Raw genomic sequence first — 23332 nt, forward strand, 5'->3', positions numbered from 1 at the left:
ACTGTACATGAGTGAAATAGTTTAAGGGATAGTGGGGCGGTGGATTAAAACGAAAAAGCAAAAGCTTGAGTGAGATCAGCAAACAAAAAAGGGGGTGAAAAGGAACAAATGCGACATCGTTTCCACGTTATATTCTGCTTGCATGTTACGGGCTCATTGTGCTGCCGGGGCACAGTGGAGCATAAATTCAATCTGTAAATTAGTTAATTCCGACGTTCCGCGCTCTGCTCTGTAGCGTGGTGTGTTTTTTTTTTAAATTTTATTACAAAATACCCTTCACCATCCCTGTGACTTCCTGCCACTGCGGCCAATTGGTTAATCAGAATCGTTTGAGTTCAATCAATAAACTTTTATTTGACAGTAACTTGATGGGATGGGTGTTGCGATAAATTAATTAAAAATTGCAGGTAGGACACCATTATGTTTCGGATGAGTTTTTTTCTTCTTCTGAGTTTCTGAAGGGAGTCATTACGAGAAGTGTTTTTTTTTGTATTTTCATATATGTTATTGTTTTTCTTTTATTGTATATTTCAGCATAAAAGTATACGCATCGTACGCAGGTTCAAAATACGTCAAAGACATTGAATTCTCTCCAACTCTGTGTGTCTCTTTCATTTTTTTTTGCATTTTTTTCTACCAAACCGCCATTAGCAGGGGTTCCTTTTTCAGGGAATTCCCTCTTCCAGTTCCCTTCGCTTTCCCTGCGCCAAGCGTGCAAAGCGCACTTTTTTCTATTATATATCCTTCTCACAGCAGAAACCAGCAACAACAACAACGCCATTCCACCCGGCCAAGCCAATGCGAAAGCGCCAATGCCAAACAGTGCAACAAACGTGGGGGATGGTGCTTACCAACCCTCACCCTTAATTCCCCCCTGCTACCCCCCTTTTGCCTTGACCCCTTCAGTATCAAAACGCAGCAATTTTGGTCAAATTGAATTTTCGATTCCAACCACCATCGTCATCATCATCGCCCTCCCCCTTTAGCTTTCGTACTTGGTTTGTTGCGATTTACGCTTAAATTCTGATTTGTTTACGACTGCATTCTTGTTTGTTTTTTTCTTCTTCAGAAACATCAAATACACTGTAGCCAATCAAAAAGGGAGAGGAGGGAGTGTTGTTTTGCGTTTGTTTTCTTTCTCCTTTCTGCTTATTTGTTCTGATTTTTTGTTCCGTTTTGGATTTTGTATGTTTTTATTTTCTACTATTTATGTGTATATGTATAGCCAAGGTAAATGCGTAAAAAAACTAGTCTTCTTTCACTGCGCTCACACACTGCCCCCAAAATACAAACAACAGTTGCTCCATTCAAATTTCACGCACACACACCCGCTCGGCGCCGCCACTGCCACGCACAAAAACACACGTAAATTCGTCAAACTGAAGCCCCGCGCAATTATATACTGGTACTAATACGGGTTTTGGTTACGGTTTTTGTAAACGGCAAATACTGTGTATGTTCTGTTTTTCTTCTCTGTTTTTTTCAAAAAGCGTGCCCCCAAAATTTAACGGTGAAACCGATTTACAACATACAGCAAACCTTTTCTGCCTTTTCGCCAGCTTGGTGGCCATAATTCCCAATTAGTTTGCCCATCATTTGTGCTTAACCTACGCGGACCGCTACCAAACAGCGCCCGCTCTTCCCCGTTCTATCAGCGCAACGGCTTTTTTCGTTTCTCATGTATCGTTGTGGTGAGATTATTGAGAGCTCCTGCAAACTTCAAACCCTGGCAACCTGCCAAAACGTTTACTGTACCGAGCAGGAGTGCCGCTTCAGATAGTATTTGGCGGAGTTGGCCCGGGCCGGATTGGTCGCACCGGTGTAGCTCGGCAGCGACTTCCGGCGGCGTCGCACGGCCGGGCTTAGATTGTACTCGATGTTGGCCTGGCGCAGCAGCTGCTTGAAGACGGTCAGGATGCCCTCGTTGTTTTTGGCCGAACATTCCGCATAGCCGCAGCCCCACTCGAGCAGGGCCCGGGACCGGGCGACCTTGAACGGTATCTGCCGGTCCTCCTCCGGTACGTCCGCCTTGTTGCCGACGATCACGATCGGTACGCGGGTGCCTCGCACGGAGATGATCTGATGCGTGAGTAAGAGGGTAAGTAAAACCACATGAACACAGAAACACATCTAAAAACCAGCTCAATACCAACCTGTTCCCGCAATCGTTCCACCTCGTTCCAGGTCTCCTCGTCGTCCACCGCGTACACCAGTATGAACGCACCGCTCGTGTTGATCGACAGGGCGCGCATCGCCGGGAACTGGTACGATCCGGACGTGTCCAGGATGTCCAGCGTCAGGCTCGACCCGTCCGGCAGCTCGTACTCGCCGCGGTGCATCTCTTCGATCGTCTGCTTGTACCGGGACAGATACTTCTCGTACAGGAACTGGGAGATGATGGAGGATTTGCCCACGCGCGCCGCACCCATCATCGTGACCCGGTGCCGTTCCTTCTTTACCGTGGCCGGTGGGGAGGCCGGCACGGCTCCCTCACACCCGAACAGATCGTCATCCGCTGCGGTGCAGACGGCGGCCGAGGAAGAGGAGGAGGAAGAGGAGGAGGTGGACGTACCGACGCCGCTCTTGGAAGAGCGGCTAGAGACGATCGAAGGTATTCGTAGCCGGTGACAGGTACCCGGCATTGCGTCGAGCAGCGCAATCGTGTCACTGGGTGGGCGCACTGGGGTGCGCTTTTGGGGCGTGCGAAAAAAGAAACTCCTTACTCTGCTCCCTAAGTAAAAAAGGTGAAAGAAGTGGGTGGAAAAGAATTGTTTAAAAGTATATTACTCCGTGAAATATGGGTAAATTTCGGGAATTTGTGACAGCTCCGCTCTGAGGTAGTTTATTGCCGCTTTGGATGAAAGATACCCTACAACTGTCATTGAGCACCGAACAGGAATATCTCTTGCACCGAATCACCATAGCAACGGCTCTTCTCGACTGGCAATAAGAAAGGGAAGTCCTACCCAGACACGGACGCACCTGTTCCATTTGTTGTCGGTTCTCTTGTGCAGAGACTTCTTTTATATGAAGCAAACAGCAGCAAAACCTGATACTGCACCGTCACAGTTGAGGGATTGTGAGCGAGAAACCTCACATTACCAATGGTAACAACACAAGACGCCACCGCCTACCTTGGGAAGCAACCGCGACGAAAACCTCCCGGCCAACTTCAATCAGATATTCAAATCAACGTACAAGCGAAAAGACGCTCTGCCGCTTTGAAGACTGCAGTGTCCCTTTGGTCTCGCTTTGTTCCGCACAGATCTGTCTCACAGATCTGTTGTGAGGTTGACGACTGAAGACGGATTTATTTTTAGCAGCTTTAGCACCCTCAAACCTCAAGCACGTGACGGAAATAGCAGACCGGCAGACGAAGGACAGGTGAAATACAACCACTTGAGAGGTTTTGGCCCGGAAATCTTAGCATCCTTGCAAATGGGGAGCATCCTACGAACTTCTCCGCGAACGGTATTGTGTTACGCTGCAAAGCTCTGTGAGAAACAAATTACAATTAAAGAGAAGTTTCCACACAGGGCGTGGAAGATGGTTCTTGCAAACAAGGGGAAAGAACAAGAGGAGGTTCCAGAGAACTTTGGTCGGCCTTTGTAGAGTTTATTCATGCGAAACCCGAACCTTGTTCCCAATAAATGGTTCAAGGTTTTGGAAAATCCATCCCCCACTCCCAGCATTAGCGCCTGTATGGCACAGTTGTTCACGGGCCAACGTTTTTCACCTGCGCCAAGGATGCTGTCCTACCGTCTAACTATGCAAAAGTACACACACAATTCAAACCAATCGGAACGGACACGGCTGCTATGCGAAAAATCGGCATTCCGAGTTAATGGAATGGAATGGACGCAATTCCCCACAACAGAGCCCGGCTGTGAAGGTCGGACGAGCGGATCCACAAGCTGGAGCAACCGGCGGGAGAAAGCTTCAGCATGCCCTCTCCTCATTGATCCCAGCACCTTTCCCCGTGTTGGAAAAGCGTGCAAGCTGATGGATTTGTCTGTTTTTTGTTTGTTGGCAGAAAATTTGGCAGAGCCTATGCTGCTGTAATTTTTCTGTGCTGCTGATGACATGAAGCCGGTTGCCGGGCCTGCCGGTCGTTTGAAGTCATACCGGTCGGTCCGTCGGTCGGTCGGCCGGGCGAGATGAAGGGAAATGTGTCAAAATTTGCGTAGGTTTGGTACGAGAGGTTAACAGCTTTAAACAGCCGGTATCAGCAAAAAAAAAAAAACAACGAGCTGATAGACAGAGCTCTTTTGGGTACCTTTTCCTCCTCGTCTTCACTCATACTCGAAGGATAAAGATAATGGACTAATGGTTCGGTGGTGTCCAACTGCGAGCATCAGCAACATTGACAGGCTCGGAAAACCTGCGGCAAGCTTGACACATCGAACGGAGCCTTTACGTGGCCTCGTACACCCTTTGCAGCAGCCGTTGCGCCGTTGCCGTGTGAAATGATGGTCTTTTGGCATTTATTTTTTGCCGAAAAGCAACAGGTTGCCGCAGCCGTTTCATCTTCCTTTTTGTCGTTTTCCCCAAAGGAACGGCTCATTTTGTGCGACGGCGGGGGAAGCGAACGAACAAAACCGTACCGCCCCCGCAGACGCTTTTCTGGGACGTTCGGGGGAGTAGAAAATCCGATTAATCTGTTCCACTTATACAATTTTGATCGGCGACCGCCTGGGATTCAAGCCGGTCGTGCAAAGTCGTGCTATCATCTCGCTTTTTTCCCTTAATAGCAATACGGAGTAGAATGTTCCAACGGAATGTCCTGAGGGGTTGACGAACTGGGGATACTATGCGCGAGGAGGAGAAGTTTTCTTCCATCAAATCAATCCAATTGTTCTGTTTTATGAAGCACACTGTACACTCTATCTAGAACAGTAGCGCAAAAGGGGTTACATTGTAAGGACAATATCGTTTCGTGTGAAGTTTGCATTGCCCTGGAGCTGTTCCTTTTCCGATGCGCAAAACATAAACATCTACAACTGTCTGTTCTGTTTGAGAACCCAACGGGTTCAGAGTGAACGGTACTTGTTTTGCAGATTGATTCTTTTTAACCCTTTCCATTTCTGTTGAAACTGTTGTAGTTCATATTGCATACCTTCAGGCGTGTTCTCACAGCGCACGATACAGTTCCCCTCAAAGTATGCAACACGCATAGCACAACCAGCTACTTCTAAGCGCTGACTGGTATGACTTGTTTTGACGATTTCACTGCCTCCCTCCACAACAATAACAATAAAAAAACCAATTAATGGTATTGACACACACATTTTCTGTTGAATCGGCAAGGCTCGCTAGCCAAACCCCGAATACCTGGCACTGCTGCTGCCCGTTTCTTGCGATGGTGTGCCCGTACAATACTGTTAAAAAGTTTGCAGTATGCACAGCAGGCGAACACAACAAAGCATGGCACGGTGGCAGAACATAGGGGAAAAAAGCTCACCGATCGCCAATCGTAGTAGGCACGTTCGGAACACAGGCGAGATGTGGGCTGAGGCAAAACCGCATTCAACGCATTCGCACTCACAGCCCCTTCTCGAGCCGTATCTTCCACTCCAAACTCCGATTTGCCAATCAATAAACAAGTGGCACCTCTCGATAAGCCACTGTCCACGTGCGGACGTCCCGGGGAGCTGCGGACCAAGGACACGCAAGGTGAGATGAGCGTGCGTGTGTGTGTATGTGTGTGGGCGAGGTTCCGCCCGACCGATCGTGAAGGACGTGACTTTTGAACGGTAAACACGCGCGCTCGCGCCATCCGCGCACAACTGTGCCGCAATTGGCAATTCGTTGCAACACGATGGGGAAGGCATGACACAGAACTCCTCACCCAGCGAGACACTGTGTCAGTGTGCAATCAACAGCTCAGCTTCCGGTGCGTTCCATCATCAGCTCACGAACACGGTCTGCCCCCTCAAGACGCTTCCAAGAAGCCCCTGGGACGCTGGGAGGAGGTAAAGGAGCAAAAAATTGGAGCCACACACGACCGACGGAAGCGACCAGAAGTGAACAATTGTGCTTGTGAAGAGGGGTGCTATGGGTGGGGCACATTTCTCAGTACGTGCCGCACCGTGCTGGCTCCTGGAAAATGGAAGCTTATCAATAATAAGTGCGATGATAATACGATCCCGCAACTTGACCACAGTCAGGACCGTTTTTTCCGGCTCTTTCCGCTGAACCTCCCACTGCTTCGGCATCCGGCGCAGCGGAATGGGGATGGAAAATAATATCGAGTTCAAACACGTGTCGCTGCATTATACGCTCCCGACCGCAGAATGCATGACGTGAATGAAGGAAAATCTATCACTTACCACCACTTGCACCGTTGCATTATTTTTTCATTTCCAAACCACTCAATATTCCACTCGCACCAGACCCGACCGACGGGCAGATCACACCAGCAAACAGATAAGCACCACCGTATTATGATAATAAAAATATTGAGTAGTAAAAAAGCTCTCGTTCTCTCTCTCTCTCGTTCGCACGTCGACTGTACTTAAAGTGCCACCAGCAGTAGTAGAACCTGTTGCATCAACTTCCGGTCGAAACCGGTGGAGGTGTAGCAGAAGCAGCTGCAACAGCACCACCACCAGCAGCAGCAGATGGGCTGCATAATTTAAGCTGATTAAATTTCAAACCACGACACACCAGCGATATGGTGGCCGGCATACTCTTCCGCATTGTAAAACTGCGCCGTAGTGTATGCAGAGGATGCGGTTTAATGTTCCCCGGTGCCGCTGGGGTGACAGATGTATTGGTCCATACGGGCAACGCTTAACAATAGCGAGTTATCGATGAGACCTTATCCATTCCAGCGCGTGTTTCGCTCGTGGCGAATCAAACGCTCCATTGACGCTAATGCACTTCTGTATTTTACACTAATTAACGATTGTATCGCTTTCGGGCGATGATGTGGTGTCTTGGGGGGGGGGGGGGTTTGCAATGATCACACGATGACACGAAGGTCGACATTCAGCCTGGAAAGAGTAAATTGCATTCAATGGTGCTGTACATTGGTGGCTTTGAAACGTAATCTTATAAAAAACGATTAAAAACTCCCAAAAAGAGATAGCTATCGTGATAAGCGCCTAACAGTATGCAATTTGTTTGAAAAGCTAACAGTTTAACTTCTACTGCAGAGACAAATCAATGCAAATTGCATACTTTAAGGCGCTTTGAGCAAACTTCACTGCTCGTCACCATCAGACGGTGTAAAAGCATCTTCAAAACCATTGCAAACCATTTTCCTATAAACTTCCTTCCTAGAGCAGTGTGGTTTTGAGCGACTGATAGTTCCGCAAAATTGGTTGCTCCAACTTATTCCCAGGAAGTTGTAATATTCACAAGAAATACCATACTTTGGCACGCTGTATCAGCGACAAATTCCTCGGTTGGCTTCCGTTATGATGCGCTGTCGGCTTCCATACCTGTCACATGCCTTCAGGGAACGGAAAGTCATCGATGAAACCGACCAGAAATTGCACACGATCACTCATTTAGCATGCACACACAAACCTCATGCTTCCCTTCTTCCCCATAGGGGTTCACATTGGCATGAAATGGAGTAGCCAAGCACAATTTATTATGTATGTCATAGTACTCCGCATAGCTCGGCATTGGGAGACTGGGCAAGTTGTACAAGCTGAGTGGTTCCCGCTGAGCTAAACACTTTCGCATAAACTGGACCACATCCCGAGAATGATACGGGAAGGAGTAGGTTACCGCTTAGCCCCATTTAGGAAGAACGCTGCCAACCACCGCCAGTGCCGAGAACGGTGAAACGAGTAACATGCCCCCCCTCTTCTCAAATGGTGTTTGAGATTCATGAGGTCAGACAAAAGCTTCGCCCTGTTTTGGAACAGAAAACACCAAAGCGTATGTTGTGTTCATACGATCACAGGAGGCTGGTTTGTTTCGGCTCACAATCGGTTTGCCTCAGACGCAGCCACATCACTCACTGTCCGCAGCCACATACAGCGCAACAAGGGTACAAGGGTTTGCAATCAGTGCGCGGTTGCGCTTGCGAAATGGAACAGATTCCTTCACGAAGCAGGTCATGCCGAGAAGATGAGGCAACCTGCTCGACTAAACTAGGCCAGCGCGTCGGGACGCTGGGTTAATGCGAATTCCATCACACTATGGACACGATGGACTGTGCTTCCCTTCTCCCCGCAGCACTCAGCAAGTTACTGTCCAAAAGTGCGGGCCTGTAGCAGTGGAAGCACCACTGTGCAGCGTCAGCTCGCTTACGATACACCAACAGAACGTGTATGATTAGGCTAGATTAGATTTCAACGAATCGAAGCGGGGCACGACCACGACGGGACGGAAGTGACAAAGCTGGACGGAGCCCGGTGCGACAAACGGGAAGGGGTGTATAAAATGGCGATGAAAGTGATGCCATCGTCACAATTTCGCTCGTAATGACACGGGACGACGCAACGGGGGAGTGGGGAGACAGTGGGGCGGAAGCGATATCGTGTATCGTTGTCGTTGTCGTCGTCGTCGTCTGCCATCGGAACATGTTGTTATCGACGATAAGCGATTTTATTCGATAACACTCCTCGCTGTGCAAATAAAAGGGAAGTGAAGAAATGGCCAACCAGTTTGTGGGGTTTGTGTGCAGGGAAAGAGAATCGGGCAAGCGGTTGTGGTGGTTTGGAAATGATCAACTCTCTCCTCGTGCCCATCCATCACAGGCAGCTATCGTCGCCGGCGGCTCTAGAGGGAAGACATAGTAGGCTAGTGCAAGCCATAGAATGCTCCTTTCACACACACTCTCTCTCGCTCTCTCTCTCACGCACACCCATAAGCAAAGCACAGCAGAGTGTCCTCCGCGCGATTGTTTATTTATCACAATCAATAGTACTATAAACATGATTAATTCCGCGCCAAGCTGTTGCGATTGAATTTTTGTGCACCAGCCGGTGCGTACGTACGTATGCAAGAAGAAAGAAACCTACACACACACACACACACATAAGACCCGGCATCATCATCATCATCATCATCATTGCCATCACATCCAAAGTGATTAAAATAAAACGGAAATTGATACTTTGATGGAGACGCATGGTACGTCAGCCGTGCTTGGTGCTCCGATCGGCGCTTCAAGATGGAGCCAACAGTTAATAATTATCCGGTCGGACTCGATTGCTCTTGGAGGGTTGACGGCTCCGCTATTTAAACACAAAAGTTTCTTCATAAAACTGTCAAGAGGTGGCAATTGAAAGAAAATATCGATTGATTCAGAAAAAAACTCTGAGAGAGAGAAAATGGCGAGAAGTGCCACGTCGAGCTATTAATTTGTGCACTTTTTGAAATATTTCAATAATTTCAATGGTTTCGCAAAGCTCGCAGTGCACATTCAATTGGCAATAAATGAGCATTCTTTCGCTCGTCCTTCTCGCTAGTGCAGGAGGAAACAAATAAATAAAAAAAATACAACCTCCCCGGCAGCTGGTAAAAAAGGAAAGATTTTCTCCCGGGAACGGGAAGAGGATGAGTTTGTTATTTCCCTTCTTTTTGTGTATTTCCTTTGCTTTCCTTTCCTTTCGAAGCGTAACAGAATACTTACGGGATAATGGCACACACACAAGAAGGGCAGGAAAAACGCTGATAGAGCGTACACCGGCCGTGTCTATCGTATTTCTGCTGGGTAAGCGACACATCTGTCCCGGTTTGATGATGAAGTCCTTTTACCGCTTTCTATTATACTTGCAAAAATGAAGGTACCTTGGAAAATGGAAACCTTTTTTTTTGTTGAAAGATATCGGTTCCTTTTTTGCTATTGTTTGTACAATCCATAAGTCTTTTTTTTAGTAGGGATCGTCTTCAAATTGATTGAGGTTTGGGTCCTGTAAGGGTCGGTAATTTATGACACCTGTGCACGCACACACACACGAGGAGTTTGACAAACGATTTATTTTTCACACGTGTCAATTAATCCAACAAACTCAATATGTCTTGTTGGTGGGTTTTGGGTGCACTTTATCTATTTTTTTCTGTTACATCCGTAAAAAAAGCTTTAGGTCGTCACAAAAGGCAGCAATTCTTCTTTATCCTATTAGTGGAAATTCCCACAAGAAAACGAACCGATTCCTCTAGGTTGTAAAATAAACTCTTGTGATTTTAAGGACGCTTAAACCTTTTAAAACAAGTTTTTAATAGATTTTTTTTACGGTCCAACTCTCCAAAGTGTGAACGACCTCACCGATTGGCGGTTGGCCAAACTGGCTCACCGAGTTGTAACTTTTTACTGTTTTAAAGCACTTTACCCACTCTCCGTCATGTGGATTGACTTCACACAAAAAAGAGCAAAACGGCGGGAATATCCGGCACCAGTTCCTGGATTCCCAGTATCTGGACCTCTTCCAGGATGTACGTGCCTCCATGCGCTCACTGGACGGGAAAGAACCAACGTAACGTTCCTATTTGCTTCAAGAATCAACACACAAAGACACAACCATCACGGGACCGCAACGACTGGGCAGCGGAACTGTCTGTGCCTTCGACCGACGGCGACACCGGGACGGCACAATCCCTTTTCCTGGAAGTTCAGTTCAACCCACTTTCCTGCTTTCCTCCTTTCTCTCTCTTTTTGTAAATCAAAAAAACAAAAACAAACACACGAACCCAGCGTTCATTGGCCGCAGTTGGCTCGGTTTACCAGCCCAGCGTGCGAAGAAGGTTCCAGAAGCAAAACACCTTCTGAGGTGAACCTTTTCAAAACGGCCCGATGTACCTCGTAGCTACGGGCCCCACATTAACTGGCGGTAAGTTTTTCAACCGAAAATTCTAATTTACTCGCCGGGCTCTCTCTGGGATAGGGTTTGGGACGAGCCCCCGTTTCTCTTTTTTAATTATTAGCAATGATCGTCCGGCATGAAAGCGTTTTGCAGCGTGGTGATAAGATAAGCATAATTAAGTAAGCAAACGTTTGATTCAATTTCAATTTTGTTCTTCGCTTCTGCTAGCTAAGCAAGCTACCAAACACTTTCCCAAAGTGTGTTTAGGAGGTGGAAAAAGCTGTTCATATAGCATTCATCGGGATGGTCTCGGATAGGGAGAATCGGAGAAGCTCCTAGAACATTCTAGGGTTAGTGGATACAACTTTCGAAAACCTTGAGTACACGTTTCGGGAAATTTGACCCTCCCCAAAGCTCAAACCCTCCCCCTTTTTGTGCTGCAGTGTCCGTTTGACCCTCGTGTAAACATACACACACACAGCATGTGGTGGTGGTTCAAGTAAGCACATGAGGATGGGTTTGTATCAAACGGAGCTCAGATTTCAAGATGATAATAAGGTGTTTAGTTATCACATCTGTCCACCCAACAAAAAATCATCTTCCAAGTAACGACCGAGCAAGTAATCAAACCGAAAGCTAAACTGTTTACACCCAATGTTCGTGGAATTGCGGATGACTCCACTCATGGTGACCCCTCCCCCCTCTCTCTCTCTCTCTCTGTCGTACATCCAGCCCCAGTCAACCGAGCTGCTAATGGATCAGATTTTACCACCTTCCAGGAAATTAAGTAAGCTCGGTTAACTTCCCATCCTGCATGTGCGCGCGCGTATACGTGTATGTTGCGAACGGTAAAACTTTTCCCATCTGCCATTTTGCAGTAAGAAAAACGACAGCCAAAAGAATGTCACACAACAATTTTACAAGTGTGTACAGAAGGAGCAAGAATTTTACATGTCAACGTGATCTTTTTTTCTACACACCGCCAAGCAATTGCTTGGACTCAGAATGCTGATGCTTCTTTTCTTCTCGACGATCCATATTCCATTCCAGACAACAACAAAAAGGAAAAGAAGTTACCCCCAGAAACGGTTTAAGTGTGTGCGTGTGCCTGACGCACGTTCCGCCGTTGTCGCTGAAAGCGGTTTTCGGTTTTCCGCAGAAAAATGGAAATATTTTTCCTTCGAATGCCTGCCAACCGATCGTCATCGCATTTAGAAAACGGGACCCCCCCGACGGTGGCTCAACGGTAAAAGCAATTTTCATCAAACAAACCAGGCACAGATGCACGGTGGTACACCTTTCGGGCAGCATTAAAAGCGGCAGCACGCTCTTCCAGGAAAATGTTTCCGAGCTCAGCTTTTTTTTTTCAGGCGGCTACAGTCTGTATAATTAACACAGAATCTTTGCCATTATCACCTGCCCGGTGTGTGTGTGTGTGTTTTGTTTTCCTTTTATCTTTGTTCGTTTGGTTGCATTTGATGATGGGTGAGGGATGAAAAATCATCCAAAAAAATTTGCAATAAAAATCAGCAAACGCCACGCCCAGCAGCTGGGCTCTCTATACGAGGTTGCCTTTTGCTCATGAAATTTCTCCCACAAATTGCAATTAGTTGTACAAAGCTGACGAATAGAATCAGCTAGGGATGGTAACAGGAAATCAAACGCATATCACGGCATATTTAGCCGGAAATGGCGAAAATGGCGAACGAAGTTTAATTAATTTCTTGCCCCAATATCACATCACCGGATGGTACCAGTTGGCTCTACATTGTGCAACCGGTAAGCATCGATCAAGAAGAGGAGAAGGAAGCGCAAAGCTTTCGATACTACTCGTTAAAAAAAATGAGTATTTGGTAATTGGTTTGATATTAAAAAATAAAGTAATAACCAGGAAGAGAATTTCATCAAATTGGTTTGAAATATAACAAAAAAAGAACAAAAATCAAACCACAAAAAGACCAAAATACCAAAAACATAAGTAAATTGAACACAGCCATCAGTCGAGCCGGGGAATATCAATATCATAAGCTTATTAAGTTACCATAGCGACCGAAAAAAAATGGAACCTCACAGACGCCGGAAAGGTATGCAATTTGCATGACAAAATTAGCTTGCCGTAATGAACTCATTTTAGGCAATTTCAAATAAAATAGGCCCCATTCTAGCAACCTATTACTACTTCCTACACAGACGAAATTTTAAAAATATCTCCAATTCTTTCTCATATATGCGCAATAAGCAACACCCAACTAACGATTACCCATATCAGCAATATAACTAACGACAAACGTCAGCATACGGATATAAAAGGACCTCCATCCAACGAGAGGAAGTCCCCAATAATTTAGCAACATGATACACATCAAACGTACTTGCGAGATGCTGTCCGGCTAGCGGCTGCGTCCTCCAAATGTCTGCTCTGCTGCTCGCTGGCTTCACCGGGCGGAGAAGATGATGATTATGGTAATAATAATTTCACGATGCAATCATAAAAAACGCACCCTGTGACGTTCTCGGTTGATTAGGGTGCGATCGTACACGAGTGCCGGGCGAACGGGCGGACGGGACGGATGGTGAATGGGTGGTGTATTGTTCTTCTCTTCTATTTCCTTTACTGTTCGTTTATCACTTTGGGGTTGTAGTTTTTTCCCCCTGTCGGTATATACCGACAAAAGATGTTTTTTTTTATGGTTCGGTCGTGTTTTTTTGTTGGCCTTCTTCCACCAACTGTACGGCTAATTAATGCCAAACTTCACGGGTAGTGTTGCGAACGACCACAGGCTGAATTAAATGCACACAAACACAGACACACACATACATAGACAACGGCTGTACACACATTCAGTATGCGGGTGGTCAGCAGTTAATCAGCAGCCAACATCAAACGGCTTCCTTTAGCGGGATATTCAAATAACGCACCCAAGGATACGCTTTCCTTCACTTTGAAGTGAATGTTATGGGTGTAATGAAAGCCCGCACAGCCACGCACAGCACTGACTGAATAAAATCACTGTAAAGGTTTTATTGTACTCGACGATAAGATAAGCGGCCACACGTTATGGCGCTGATTTATTTTACTTTATCTTTAACACTTTCGTTGGTTAGAAAATTTGCACTTTAACTTACAACACTTTGATGGCACAATTTTGTTTCTTTTCACTTGTTTTTTGTTTCGTTTTCAAAAATACCACAAAAAATACGATTTTCAACTCGATCAAAGCGCAACGAACTTTGAATGAAGAAAAATGCCACAACGGACTGTTTACCGTTTGCTCAACCGATGGAAGGACGATAACGAATGATAGCAGCCAGCGGTGCTACTATCCCATTTATATGCCTTACCGATCTGTTTCAACCCGATACCTAACGAATGGGGGGTTTTCCTCTCCCGAGCATCAGTAAGAGAGCGATAAAGAGACAGAGAGAGCGTAGTTGAGCAATCGGAAAAGCGTTTTTCCCGAAGTGCAAAAGCTCCGACGCTTCCGAACACGATTGGATGGCGTCCCGGCAGATCTAATGATGGTGGAGATATCGTTGCCTGGGTTTTCCCGGCATCTACTAGCACCAACTGGTAGCATATACATATAAACGAGCGAGTATTATAATAATATAGAAATTTAACAACAGCTCAATATGTTCATTTCGACCACTAATTTCATTTTCCTGGATCATTTCTAATCCCTCCAGGATGAAAAGAGGCCCCTTTTGTGGTCTGCATAATTCCAAAAAATGCTCCTTATTATTTGCAGATCTCATCCGGTGTTCCTTGAACCAGATTTGTACAGTGGTACGATCAAACGGAAAAGAGAAGCCCGGCCAAAACGTGATACGAGCTCCGAAAGGGTCCTTTCGGACCGAAGGGGAAAGTTGAGCAAACCATCCGTGCTAAAAGCTTCTCGTGTTTTTTTTAAGAGAGAGGACACGCTCAGAAGTCTTTTCATACAGGCGAGACTATGCCAGACGGGTAATGATGGCATAGGTCGGGGTGTATTTTCCCTCTCGACCAACAGCCTTGTAGTAGAGCGTAGCGTAAAAGTTAGAGGTTCAAGCCGATACTGGGAACTGATTAAAATACAAACACACCTTCTGCGGAATTCAAATAGTCCAAGCTGCTTTTCTTTGTAAATTGAAGTCCACTCAAATTTAGGCTATATTTTACATTCGTTCTATATCTTCTTTATCTCGTTAACATACTAGTTCAGTAAGCTACATCATTTGCATAGTTTGAGGCGCATTCAATCAATGGAATGCATACTTTAAGGCGTTTTATAGACAGGACTTCAACCAATACACCAAAAGAATATATAAAAAGGTACGATTTTATGATATTTTTGATTACTTTCTCCAATACCGTTGAAGCCTGTATCTCCGTCAGTTCAAAGCTCTGTCGACAGTCGACACACCTTAACGTACAACCGGTATCATTTGCGTACGCACGGTAGAGCAGCTTCCAAAAGAAAAAAAAACAGAGAAAGAGAGAGAGAGAGAGAGAGAAACACTATCGTGTATCTGTGAGAGTGAGAGCGCGTTCGAGAATACCATAGACTTGCTCAAGGCTCCCAAAGTCCTGCAAATGGCTTTTAATCATCGAGAAACGATCTCATTGTATGTTGAGCTGGTGTCAAGGACAGCATTTCCTTTCCCGATCCCTCTCCTATCCACTTACTGCAGAGTAGTGAGAAGAAGAGTTTGGAGCAAACTTTTTCTCGTAACGACCGCAACGAACGCTGTGGCAATTGGGGACCGTTACGGCCGTTTGTCTGGGCCGTTGGTCTAAGCCGTGCAACAGGTTAAATGTGCGGTTGAGGTGAACAAGGGGTGTGCAATTGGTTGAAAATTACAACAGAAACCGCTACAAGATGGCATTTCATGAACGATGGACACTGTCCGACCTCATTCTAGCCCAATCTACTGAGAAGCACATTTGAATCTGGATACATTTGATCGAGAATTGGAAAATGTCAGTATTGTTTCTTGCTCCAAAGCACAATCTTTGTTTTTGCACAAATGCTCTATTTTGGCATCCTGTCCATGCCAGTACCGGGAATCAAAACAACACCCATTTGCAGACAAAACGAGAGTGACTGTCCGACCCCCCTCCCCCCCAAGACCATCGCAAAAGGTCACCGAGATCACGGACAGCAGCGCACCCCGAAAGGAAAATACTTGAGAATCGTAATTCGTACTTTCCACCGAAAGCACAACAACATTGCCGGATCGCTCCCCTGGGTTCGATACGTGCCGCTGCTGAGAAGTTGAGTGAATATTTTCCTCTTTGATGGGTTTGCGAGGATTTGTTTTCCGTGTATTTTCTGTCCCCGGTGCTACTTCGCTATAATATCACAACACAAGCGGGCTCGGGGCTTGGGTGAAGCGGGCAGCAAATGTCAAGTGAAATTAAAGCTCATTGCCTTTCATTGCGCTTCAGCCAAAATTAATCCGCCCGAATGTCTCCGTCGGAAAAATGGCAGGCAGAACAAATCGGGGTACTCGAGGAAATTGTACGTTGAAAAGAATTTCTTGCAACTGTTGTATTAAGTAGGAAATCGAACAATCAGCCATGATTGTAATGCTGCCATTATTGTGAATGTATGTGTCTGGGGAGTCGATAGACATAATTGTTATCCGGAACGTGCCAAATGTAGCAAAAGAAGCAATGTTTTTTCACCACAAACATGTAACAACCATTTCTCATAAAGCAATTGTGAAGGCAACGCGTTGAGAACAAGCAACTCAAGCTTCAGTGGCTAGACAACGAACCTTACAGCGCATCACGCACAGCTCTCAGTTTAATGATGGTTTAATAATTGAAAATGTAACTTACCTAACGTTCGCTTCCAATCGCGATCTCCAGAAGCCATCCAAAAGATACCTTAATTAAGCTAAGCACCAGCAGCGAATAATGCCGAAGGACCTTCACCGCTCGTTCAATATGCCAGCTTATCATCAGCCGCTCGTACAAATGCGTATCATTTGGGAGTGGAATTGCATGCTCCAAACTGCTAGGCTGCGAGACTCATCAAACTCCGGAACGGTAATCCGATAATCCCGAACCGATGCCCGGGAGAGGCAACTTTCAATAGGATAGCAACAGCCGGTTTCGAGCTCAAACACCGGACGAAAAATATGAAACGAATCAATAAACATTGGTGGAATGATAAAAAAAGGCAAAAAAAGAATGATAAATGAAATGAAAAGGTGAAAAAAATGCAAAAAATACGAATTCGACCCCGCGTTAGAATGAATAGAATGCAAAAGAGAGTCGAAAAAGAAGCAAAACACACACACAGCTGAATAAGATCAGGTTTTTATCCCTTTTCCGCTTTGATTGCAATGTTTGTGGGTCTTTTCGATTTTTTTTGTGGTTTGTTTTACACATATCCCGGTGGCGATTGCATTCCACTGCCGAAAACTGCATTTGATTGCATTTGCAGCCGGCCAGTGAACCTGTGCGGATGTGCTGAAATTTGGTTACGCGCTGTAAAAAACCGTATTCTGTGTTCCCAGTGTAAAATTACATTTCAATTACGTTCCTCTATTCAGTTTTAACAAATCCATAGCAACCTACAATCTCCATTCCATTAGTGCACTACGCGAGCTTACCGAAACCCCCGACACCCGTTACCATGGTGAGCAGCGTGTGGTTGGTGCCGGTGCTCGTGTTCGGTGTACATTACGCTGCCGCTTGGGGAACGACCAATTATAATTTCGATGCGGACATCTCCTTCCTCATCTACGATTGGTGAGTGCAGTTTTGTTCGATTGCTCCCGAAATGGTTCACGGTTGCAGAGTCGGTTTTTTTGTTTGCAGGACGCAAAGCAAGTTCGCGCAGCAAACCACCACCGAGACGAACTTTGCCACGTTCGGGTGTAAGCCGGCGGAACCGTTTGTGGTCGTGGTGCACGGCTGGACGGAGGGCTGCAGCAACACCCAGTGGGTGCGGGACACGCTCAACAACTTCATCATCCACCGGAAGGGGTGCATTCTCTGCCTGGACTACAGTGTCATTGCCGATGGGAACGATTACTTTACCGTCGCCAAGCTGATGGAACCGATCGCACGGACGCTCGAGAAGAAGCTGCGCCAGCTGTTTACGTTTGGCATTGCGCCGGCAAGCGGGATGGTGTACGGGTTCAGTCTTGGAGCGCATGTCGCGTTCCAGGCCGGGCGCAATCTTGCCCCCCAAAAGCTGGGTCGCATTGATGGTGAGTTGGTGATGCAAACGCGAGCGTGGTTACAGCAAAGAGTTACCACTTTTTCCTTTCATCTTACCCATTCAGCTTGCGATCCGGTGGGTATTGCTTTCGACAAGAATGACACGTACACGGCACTGCGCGTAACGGATTCGGCCACCGAGGTGCAGTGTATACACACGAGCAGCGATATTGGGACGACTCGGCGCGACTGCCACAAGGACTGGATCATGGGCTACTGCGGTTGGGTGCAGTTCGCTGCCGGGCTGAAAACATCACACGAGCTGTGTCCGATCTTTTACAATGCGGCGTTCTGGTTCGACTTTAAGGCGGTGTACAATCCGTACGTGTGTCCTACGTCGCGTGCCGTCAGCTCGTGGCCAGCCGGGTTCAAGATGGGCTACTTTATGCCGCAGGGAACGTAAGACAAACGCGAATTTGGGAACATGCTTGGAGAGGGCTTAATGGTTATGTTTTTAATTTCTTCCGCAGCACACTGATGGGAGACCTGTTCTCGAAGACGATGGCAAAAAATCCTTACAATTGAAATTCGATGACAGCGCTTGCAATATAGGGGGGAGTTCTCAATAATGAATCAGTGTACTAAAGCACTGGCTTCGAATTTTATGACAAATAAATCAACCCTCATAAGGATAAATGCATCAAAAAGATATTAAGTAATGTAAAACACATAAATTTAGATTGTGGTCGTTTTGTTTCTTTTCCTCCTGGTAGCTGGTACTCCAAAACGCCTAAAGATATGCAAAATGGTGTTTGTACGATCGCATCATCGAGGAGCTCATAGCATAACGCCTAAATACATGCAATTTGCATCACTACTCTCCCATTTCATAGACTATACTTGATTCAGTAAGTGTTTTTCTCTCTCACTAGAACCTTTTCGTCATCAAACTTCACCTCTAATTAATTCGTCGATCGAAAACGGCCAAACAACGCCATCGTGTGAGTTCCTGGTGGCACAACTTTTAATTAAGTTCCACTTCCAAAACAGTCCCAACAGTCGACAACGGCCACAGGCAAAAACATACCGGAAAACGTGCCCGGAACCAAACAAACACACACACACACATATAGCACACGTGTGATAGCGTCGACAACGTCATTGATAGTGTAATTTTGGATACGCTGTCAGTGCATGGCAGTGTGTTCGGCACCCAGCTCCATGAAAGGTTGTCGACGTCAACGGTAGCTCTAGCACGTGCGCGCTAGCCCGAGCACACGGCGTCACATGAGTGATGGCGTCACATGTCCTGCGTGAGATCATTGTCACACAGACACAGACGGTACAACACGGGCAAAATCAGGATCTACGCAGTGATTCCGTATCGGGCAGGGAGGGGGGTTCGTTAGCCTTCACACTATGCTGTTTGATTAATCCCGAGATGTTTAACCGCTTTGTGTGTGAGTGTGTGTGTCGTCACATTTGCACCTGCTTGCGCTGGGTATGAGATGGGTGTAATAAATTTCTCCTCACGTTGAAACTTCGCAGAAAAGTCTTCCCCGAAAGAAAAAGAAATCACAATCGAAATAAATCAGCTTCATCCTTCTACAACATCCTCTTCTTCCACGAACTACCCTACTATGGGCGCTCTGTATGGCTAAATCGCGTTTGTGTACACGTTTCCCTGTACCCGAGAGCCGGGGCACGCGACACGGATGCTTCTGTGCCGCGGTTTTTTCACTCCCGTTTAACCCCCACATCCTTTCGCGTGCTACGAATTATATTTCTTTTTTCCCCCCATTTTGCCCCCAACCCTTTGTAAGGCCGGGGAGGCGACAGGGAGGAGCAGGACTTGCAATTGATAGGTCTCATCGGTGTACTTAAGGCATGGCAACGTGAACAACGCGCACTTTACAATGTTCAACCCGTGACCGGAATCGTGATTCAATTCGAAAGAAGAAAAAACCAGTTTGGACATCTGTCGTGCTTCTTCGAAGGAAGAGAAGATGTGCTTTGATTACATCTGCGCACATCTTTGTAATACATTTTCAAAAATGTATTTAAAGACACAACGAGTCGGTAGAAAAAAGGGGAAAAAAGGATACAACGAAATCAATAAACTCTTGCCCGAACCGAAACCACGACGTCCAAAGACGTCCCCGCTATTTACAGCACACAGCGTCCGAAATAGTCCACAGCCCTCACTCCTCACCATAAGATTGGTTCTCCACGGTAACCGGCCGGATGTACCGGCCGGATTCCACCACCACCATGTAGGTCCAGGGTCCAATGTTTGCCCGGGAACCTGCTACATTCAATCAACAGGTACGGAAGACCAGCACAGAAGGTCGACTGGCACGGACAAATGCGTCGCAGGAAGTGTGTCCCGCCGGGCAGAGTCGAACCTCGCAACCGGATATTGGTTTTCGAGATCCGATTTGGGCGTTCGTTCATTCATTCATCAAAATAAACATCCCTCCGGGGAGGGAGAGGGATATTATTGTTCTAGAACATCATAAAAAAGGGACAAAAACGTCGGTGAAATTGGCATGGCAATTCAACCACGAATGAGATTTGTTGTTCTAATCAGGAAGTAAATTGAAGCTGATTGTAACGATTGAATTTCAAAGGAAGAATTCAATTCAGTTGTAAAGTAAACATGTTTATACATAAAAAATCAAAGTCATCCTCATAAGCTTCAATCCTTAAGTTTACACAATTCCAACCCCCGGACCAATCATTTCTCGCCCGTCCACTTTCGCTTCCCATTCGCATATCTTCCGCCCGCAGCCTTGAGCTACTTTCACTCAAGGTTGAGGCTCGCACGGCGCGTTTCGTGACGGATTGAAATTGGATTCAAGGTTACGCCGGCGTGGGGAGTTGGCTGGTTGTGAAATGATACCGGAAACAGGTCCAGCCTGTCCACCGCTCCTTAACCGCTTAACCACGACCCGAATCAGTTTTGATTGTCACTGTCAAACCAGAAGAAACTGCCTGGAGAATGCAATGGGAATCAAGTACTGGAATAATAAGCGATTTTTGGCAAAACTCCCAGAGGGAATTATTTGTAGAAAAAGACAATCAAATGATGAAATGATGCGCTTGGTGAGCTTTTGGTAGAAAGTCACGCTCTAAAAGCCACAAAGCCACTTCAAATGCAATATGCACTAACAGCTAACACAGCTCTACGGAGGCATCCACAACAAAGTTCCAGTGGGGTAGGTTTGCAATCCGTTTATACTATTTGTTGAACCCTTTAAGGCACATTGAAGCAAATCATCGGCGTTTACCTGTAGAACACGCCTCCTCACAAAGGGTTGATCGGGAATTGCTGCATGTGCCGTCTGGCAGCTCCACATCGAAGCAGGCGACGAACCTTACAAAATCGGGAAGGGAGTGAATACCTACTTCGAAAAATCGTTCGGTCAGTCAGTCAAGCTCCAACCCGCCCCACCACATCAAGCCCACCGACTGCATAACGTGGTTAAGTAATCGACACGCGAATGCAGCACAAAGGGGGTGAGGGGCGCCCGAAGTATATCTCATGTGTTCACCTGTTGTTGTGAGCTATTGAGAAAACAAAACCGCGCAAAAGCCGGCATCATGCCGTTTGGTCAGCAGGGAGTTTCGAAAATCGAACCCACCCTTCACACACAGAGAGAGCGAGAGGGAGAGAATACAAGCAAGCCAATCCTAAGTGTGTCGTGAACGATTCGCTTGTACCGCTTTAAAACGAGTGCTAAGTATGCGCGGCCTCCTCCTGGGTAAGCTTCAGCGAGCGAGTTGCAGGGAAGGGATTAATTTTATTTATCTTCTGTACCCCTGTAGCCGGTCTGGCTCGGTGCTTTTTCTAGACGTTGTGAGCGAAGGAGAAAGAAAGAGACATTGGAGAAGAAGAGATAGAAAAAGGCGGCGGCTACTCAGATCGGTGCCATGGGTGACGCGCTGTGCCGCCTGCCAGGAGGTGGTAGGTGCGTTCTGTTCACTTTCAGTTTCAACCGTGCCGTCAGTCCGATACGTTCGCTTTCAGTAACCAATTGAAGGAAAAGGTTTGTTGTTTATTTGTTTGTTATTAAAGTGCAGTGTTCTAATCATTGTGATTAGTGAAGTCTACTACATATCCTTGTTTTACAGTGCGAAATTAGCAGAAAGAAACATGATTGTTCGATCAGGTGCTGTTTTATCGCTGCTTGGAGCGTTCCTGGCTGTTAGTGGAGCTCCCTACGGTGGTGGCCACGATGATGGCGAGTTTCGGGACAAAAAGTACGACGAACAGTTGAAACAGGTCTCCAAAGTGGGCAATACCTATGTAAGTGGTGGAAATTCAATTGCATTACATAAGTTAATTGAGCTCTACGAATCCCCCATAGGTGGCCGCACTGGAAATTTACGACAACCCGCCCGATCAGGACAATGCCCGAAAGGAGGTGGACAACTTCCCTTCCAACATCTACAGCAAGTACGACAATCTGCAGCACAAAGTGAAGAGCTTTTTCGATGTAAGTTCCAAGTAGATTCCAACTGGAAGTGGTGGGAATTAAAGCTTCTCCATTCTAACCGTTCATAGGCTGAGCCCATCATTGATAACATACGAGAATCGGACAAGTATGGTAACACGGGCGATCAGTTTTACTTCATCACGAAACCGTTGGTGGAAACGACCGCCAAGGTGAACATGTTCATCAACTCGGTGATAGCGGTAAGTGTACATTGGAGAACTGTGGTGCATGTGGTTTTGTGATTTTTGCACTCGCCTTTAAACGTTACGTTTTGCAGGCGCCCAAGAAGCTGCTCGGTGGCTTCAAGAAACAGGCCAACGATAAGCTGAACGATGTCGGTGCGGCATTGGTTGGATTGTAGTGTTATAAAAAAGAGGAGTGTTTTCTGGTCGAAGAGGACTGTTTTTTGTGTAAGGAATAGACAAAAAAGGTTGTATATACAAGGTAGTCTTAAGATGCTTAAAGATAGTTTGTTAGTTTAGGTTTCGTTCACGTCCTTCTATTACCGTGATATGCAAATTGCCATCATTTAATGTTCGGGTAGCTACAGCCCCAAGTCACTTATTTCAGCTAGATTTGAAGCATCCAAAACTAAGACATATGAAACTGTCCAATAAATTGTGCCTAAAAGCTTACCTACTCTGGCCTTTCCAACAACCGAAGTTCACCATAAACCATGTACGACCCGAAAACAAACCCCAAAAGCATTGAAAAACTGCATCTGACTCACATCGTTCACGCGGCGGCCACAAATCGAGGCCACCAAAAAGATGCACTACGCCCCTCTTCGCCCACTCCCACTCCGACATTGCACAAAGCCGGCACATGGTCATCGTCGTGCAATTCGCCACCATCATCATCATCATCATCATCATGAACAGCCCCTGCCTGCACAATGCGATGATGGAAAA

The 23332-nt window shown here is 46.4% G+C and overlaps 3 protein-coding genes across 4 annotated transcripts; 2 read left to right on the forward strand and 1 right to left on the reverse strand.

Moving 5' to 3' along the window:
• Positions 1 to 423: 423 nt before the first annotated feature.
• LOC3290360 (ras-related protein Rap-2b) lies at positions 424 to 13750 on the reverse strand. Of its 2 annotated transcripts, XM_061646576.1 has the most exons (3): positions 13139 to 13750; positions 2154 to 2731; positions 426 to 2079 (listed from the first exon to the last, which is right to left on the reverse strand). In XM_061646576.1, exons 2-3 carry the CDS (start codon positions 2640 to 2642, stop codon positions 1747 to 1749), a joined length of 822 nt encoding a protein of 273 aa, XP_061502560.1. In that variant the 5' UTR covers positions 2643 to 2731; positions 13139 to 13750; the 3' UTR covers positions 426 to 1746. The 2 variants fall into 2 exon arrangements, with proteins under 2 accessions (XP_564861.2, XP_061502560.1); XM_564861.3 differs by lacking the exon at positions 13139 to 13750 and having other exon boundaries at positions 424 to 2079; positions 2154 to 2730.
• A 3411-nt stretch (positions 13751 to 17161) lies between these two features.
• On the forward strand, positions 17162 to 18563 carry LOC1269811 (uncharacterized). The gene is made up of 4 exons (XM_308461.5): positions 17162 to 17508; positions 17578 to 17972; positions 18048 to 18381; positions 18453 to 18563. Exons 1-4 carry the CDS (start codon positions 17393 to 17395, stop codon positions 18505 to 18507), a joined length of 900 nt encoding a protein of 299 aa, XP_308461.5. The 5' UTR covers positions 17162 to 17392; the 3' UTR covers positions 18508 to 18563.
• Positions 18564 to 21491: 2928 nt separating this feature from the next.
• Positions 21492 to 23056, forward strand: LOC3290361 (uncharacterized). Its single transcript, XM_564859.3, has 6 exons — positions 21492 to 21686; positions 21751 to 21971; positions 22057 to 22231; positions 22293 to 22421; positions 22490 to 22621; positions 22699 to 23056. Exons 3-6 carry the CDS (start codon positions 22079 to 22081, stop codon positions 22780 to 22782), a joined length of 498 nt encoding a protein of 165 aa, XP_564859.2. The 5' UTR covers positions 21492 to 21686; positions 21751 to 21971; positions 22057 to 22078; the 3' UTR covers positions 22783 to 23056.
• Positions 23057 to 23332: the final 276 nt, after the last annotated feature.

Source organism: Anopheles gambiae, chromosome 2 (assembly GCF_943734735.2).
Source record: "Anopheles gambiae chromosome 2, idAnoGambNW_F1_1, whole genome shotgun sequence".
Lineage (NCBI taxonomy): Eukaryota > Metazoa > Arthropoda > Insecta > Diptera > Culicidae > Anopheles > Anopheles gambiae.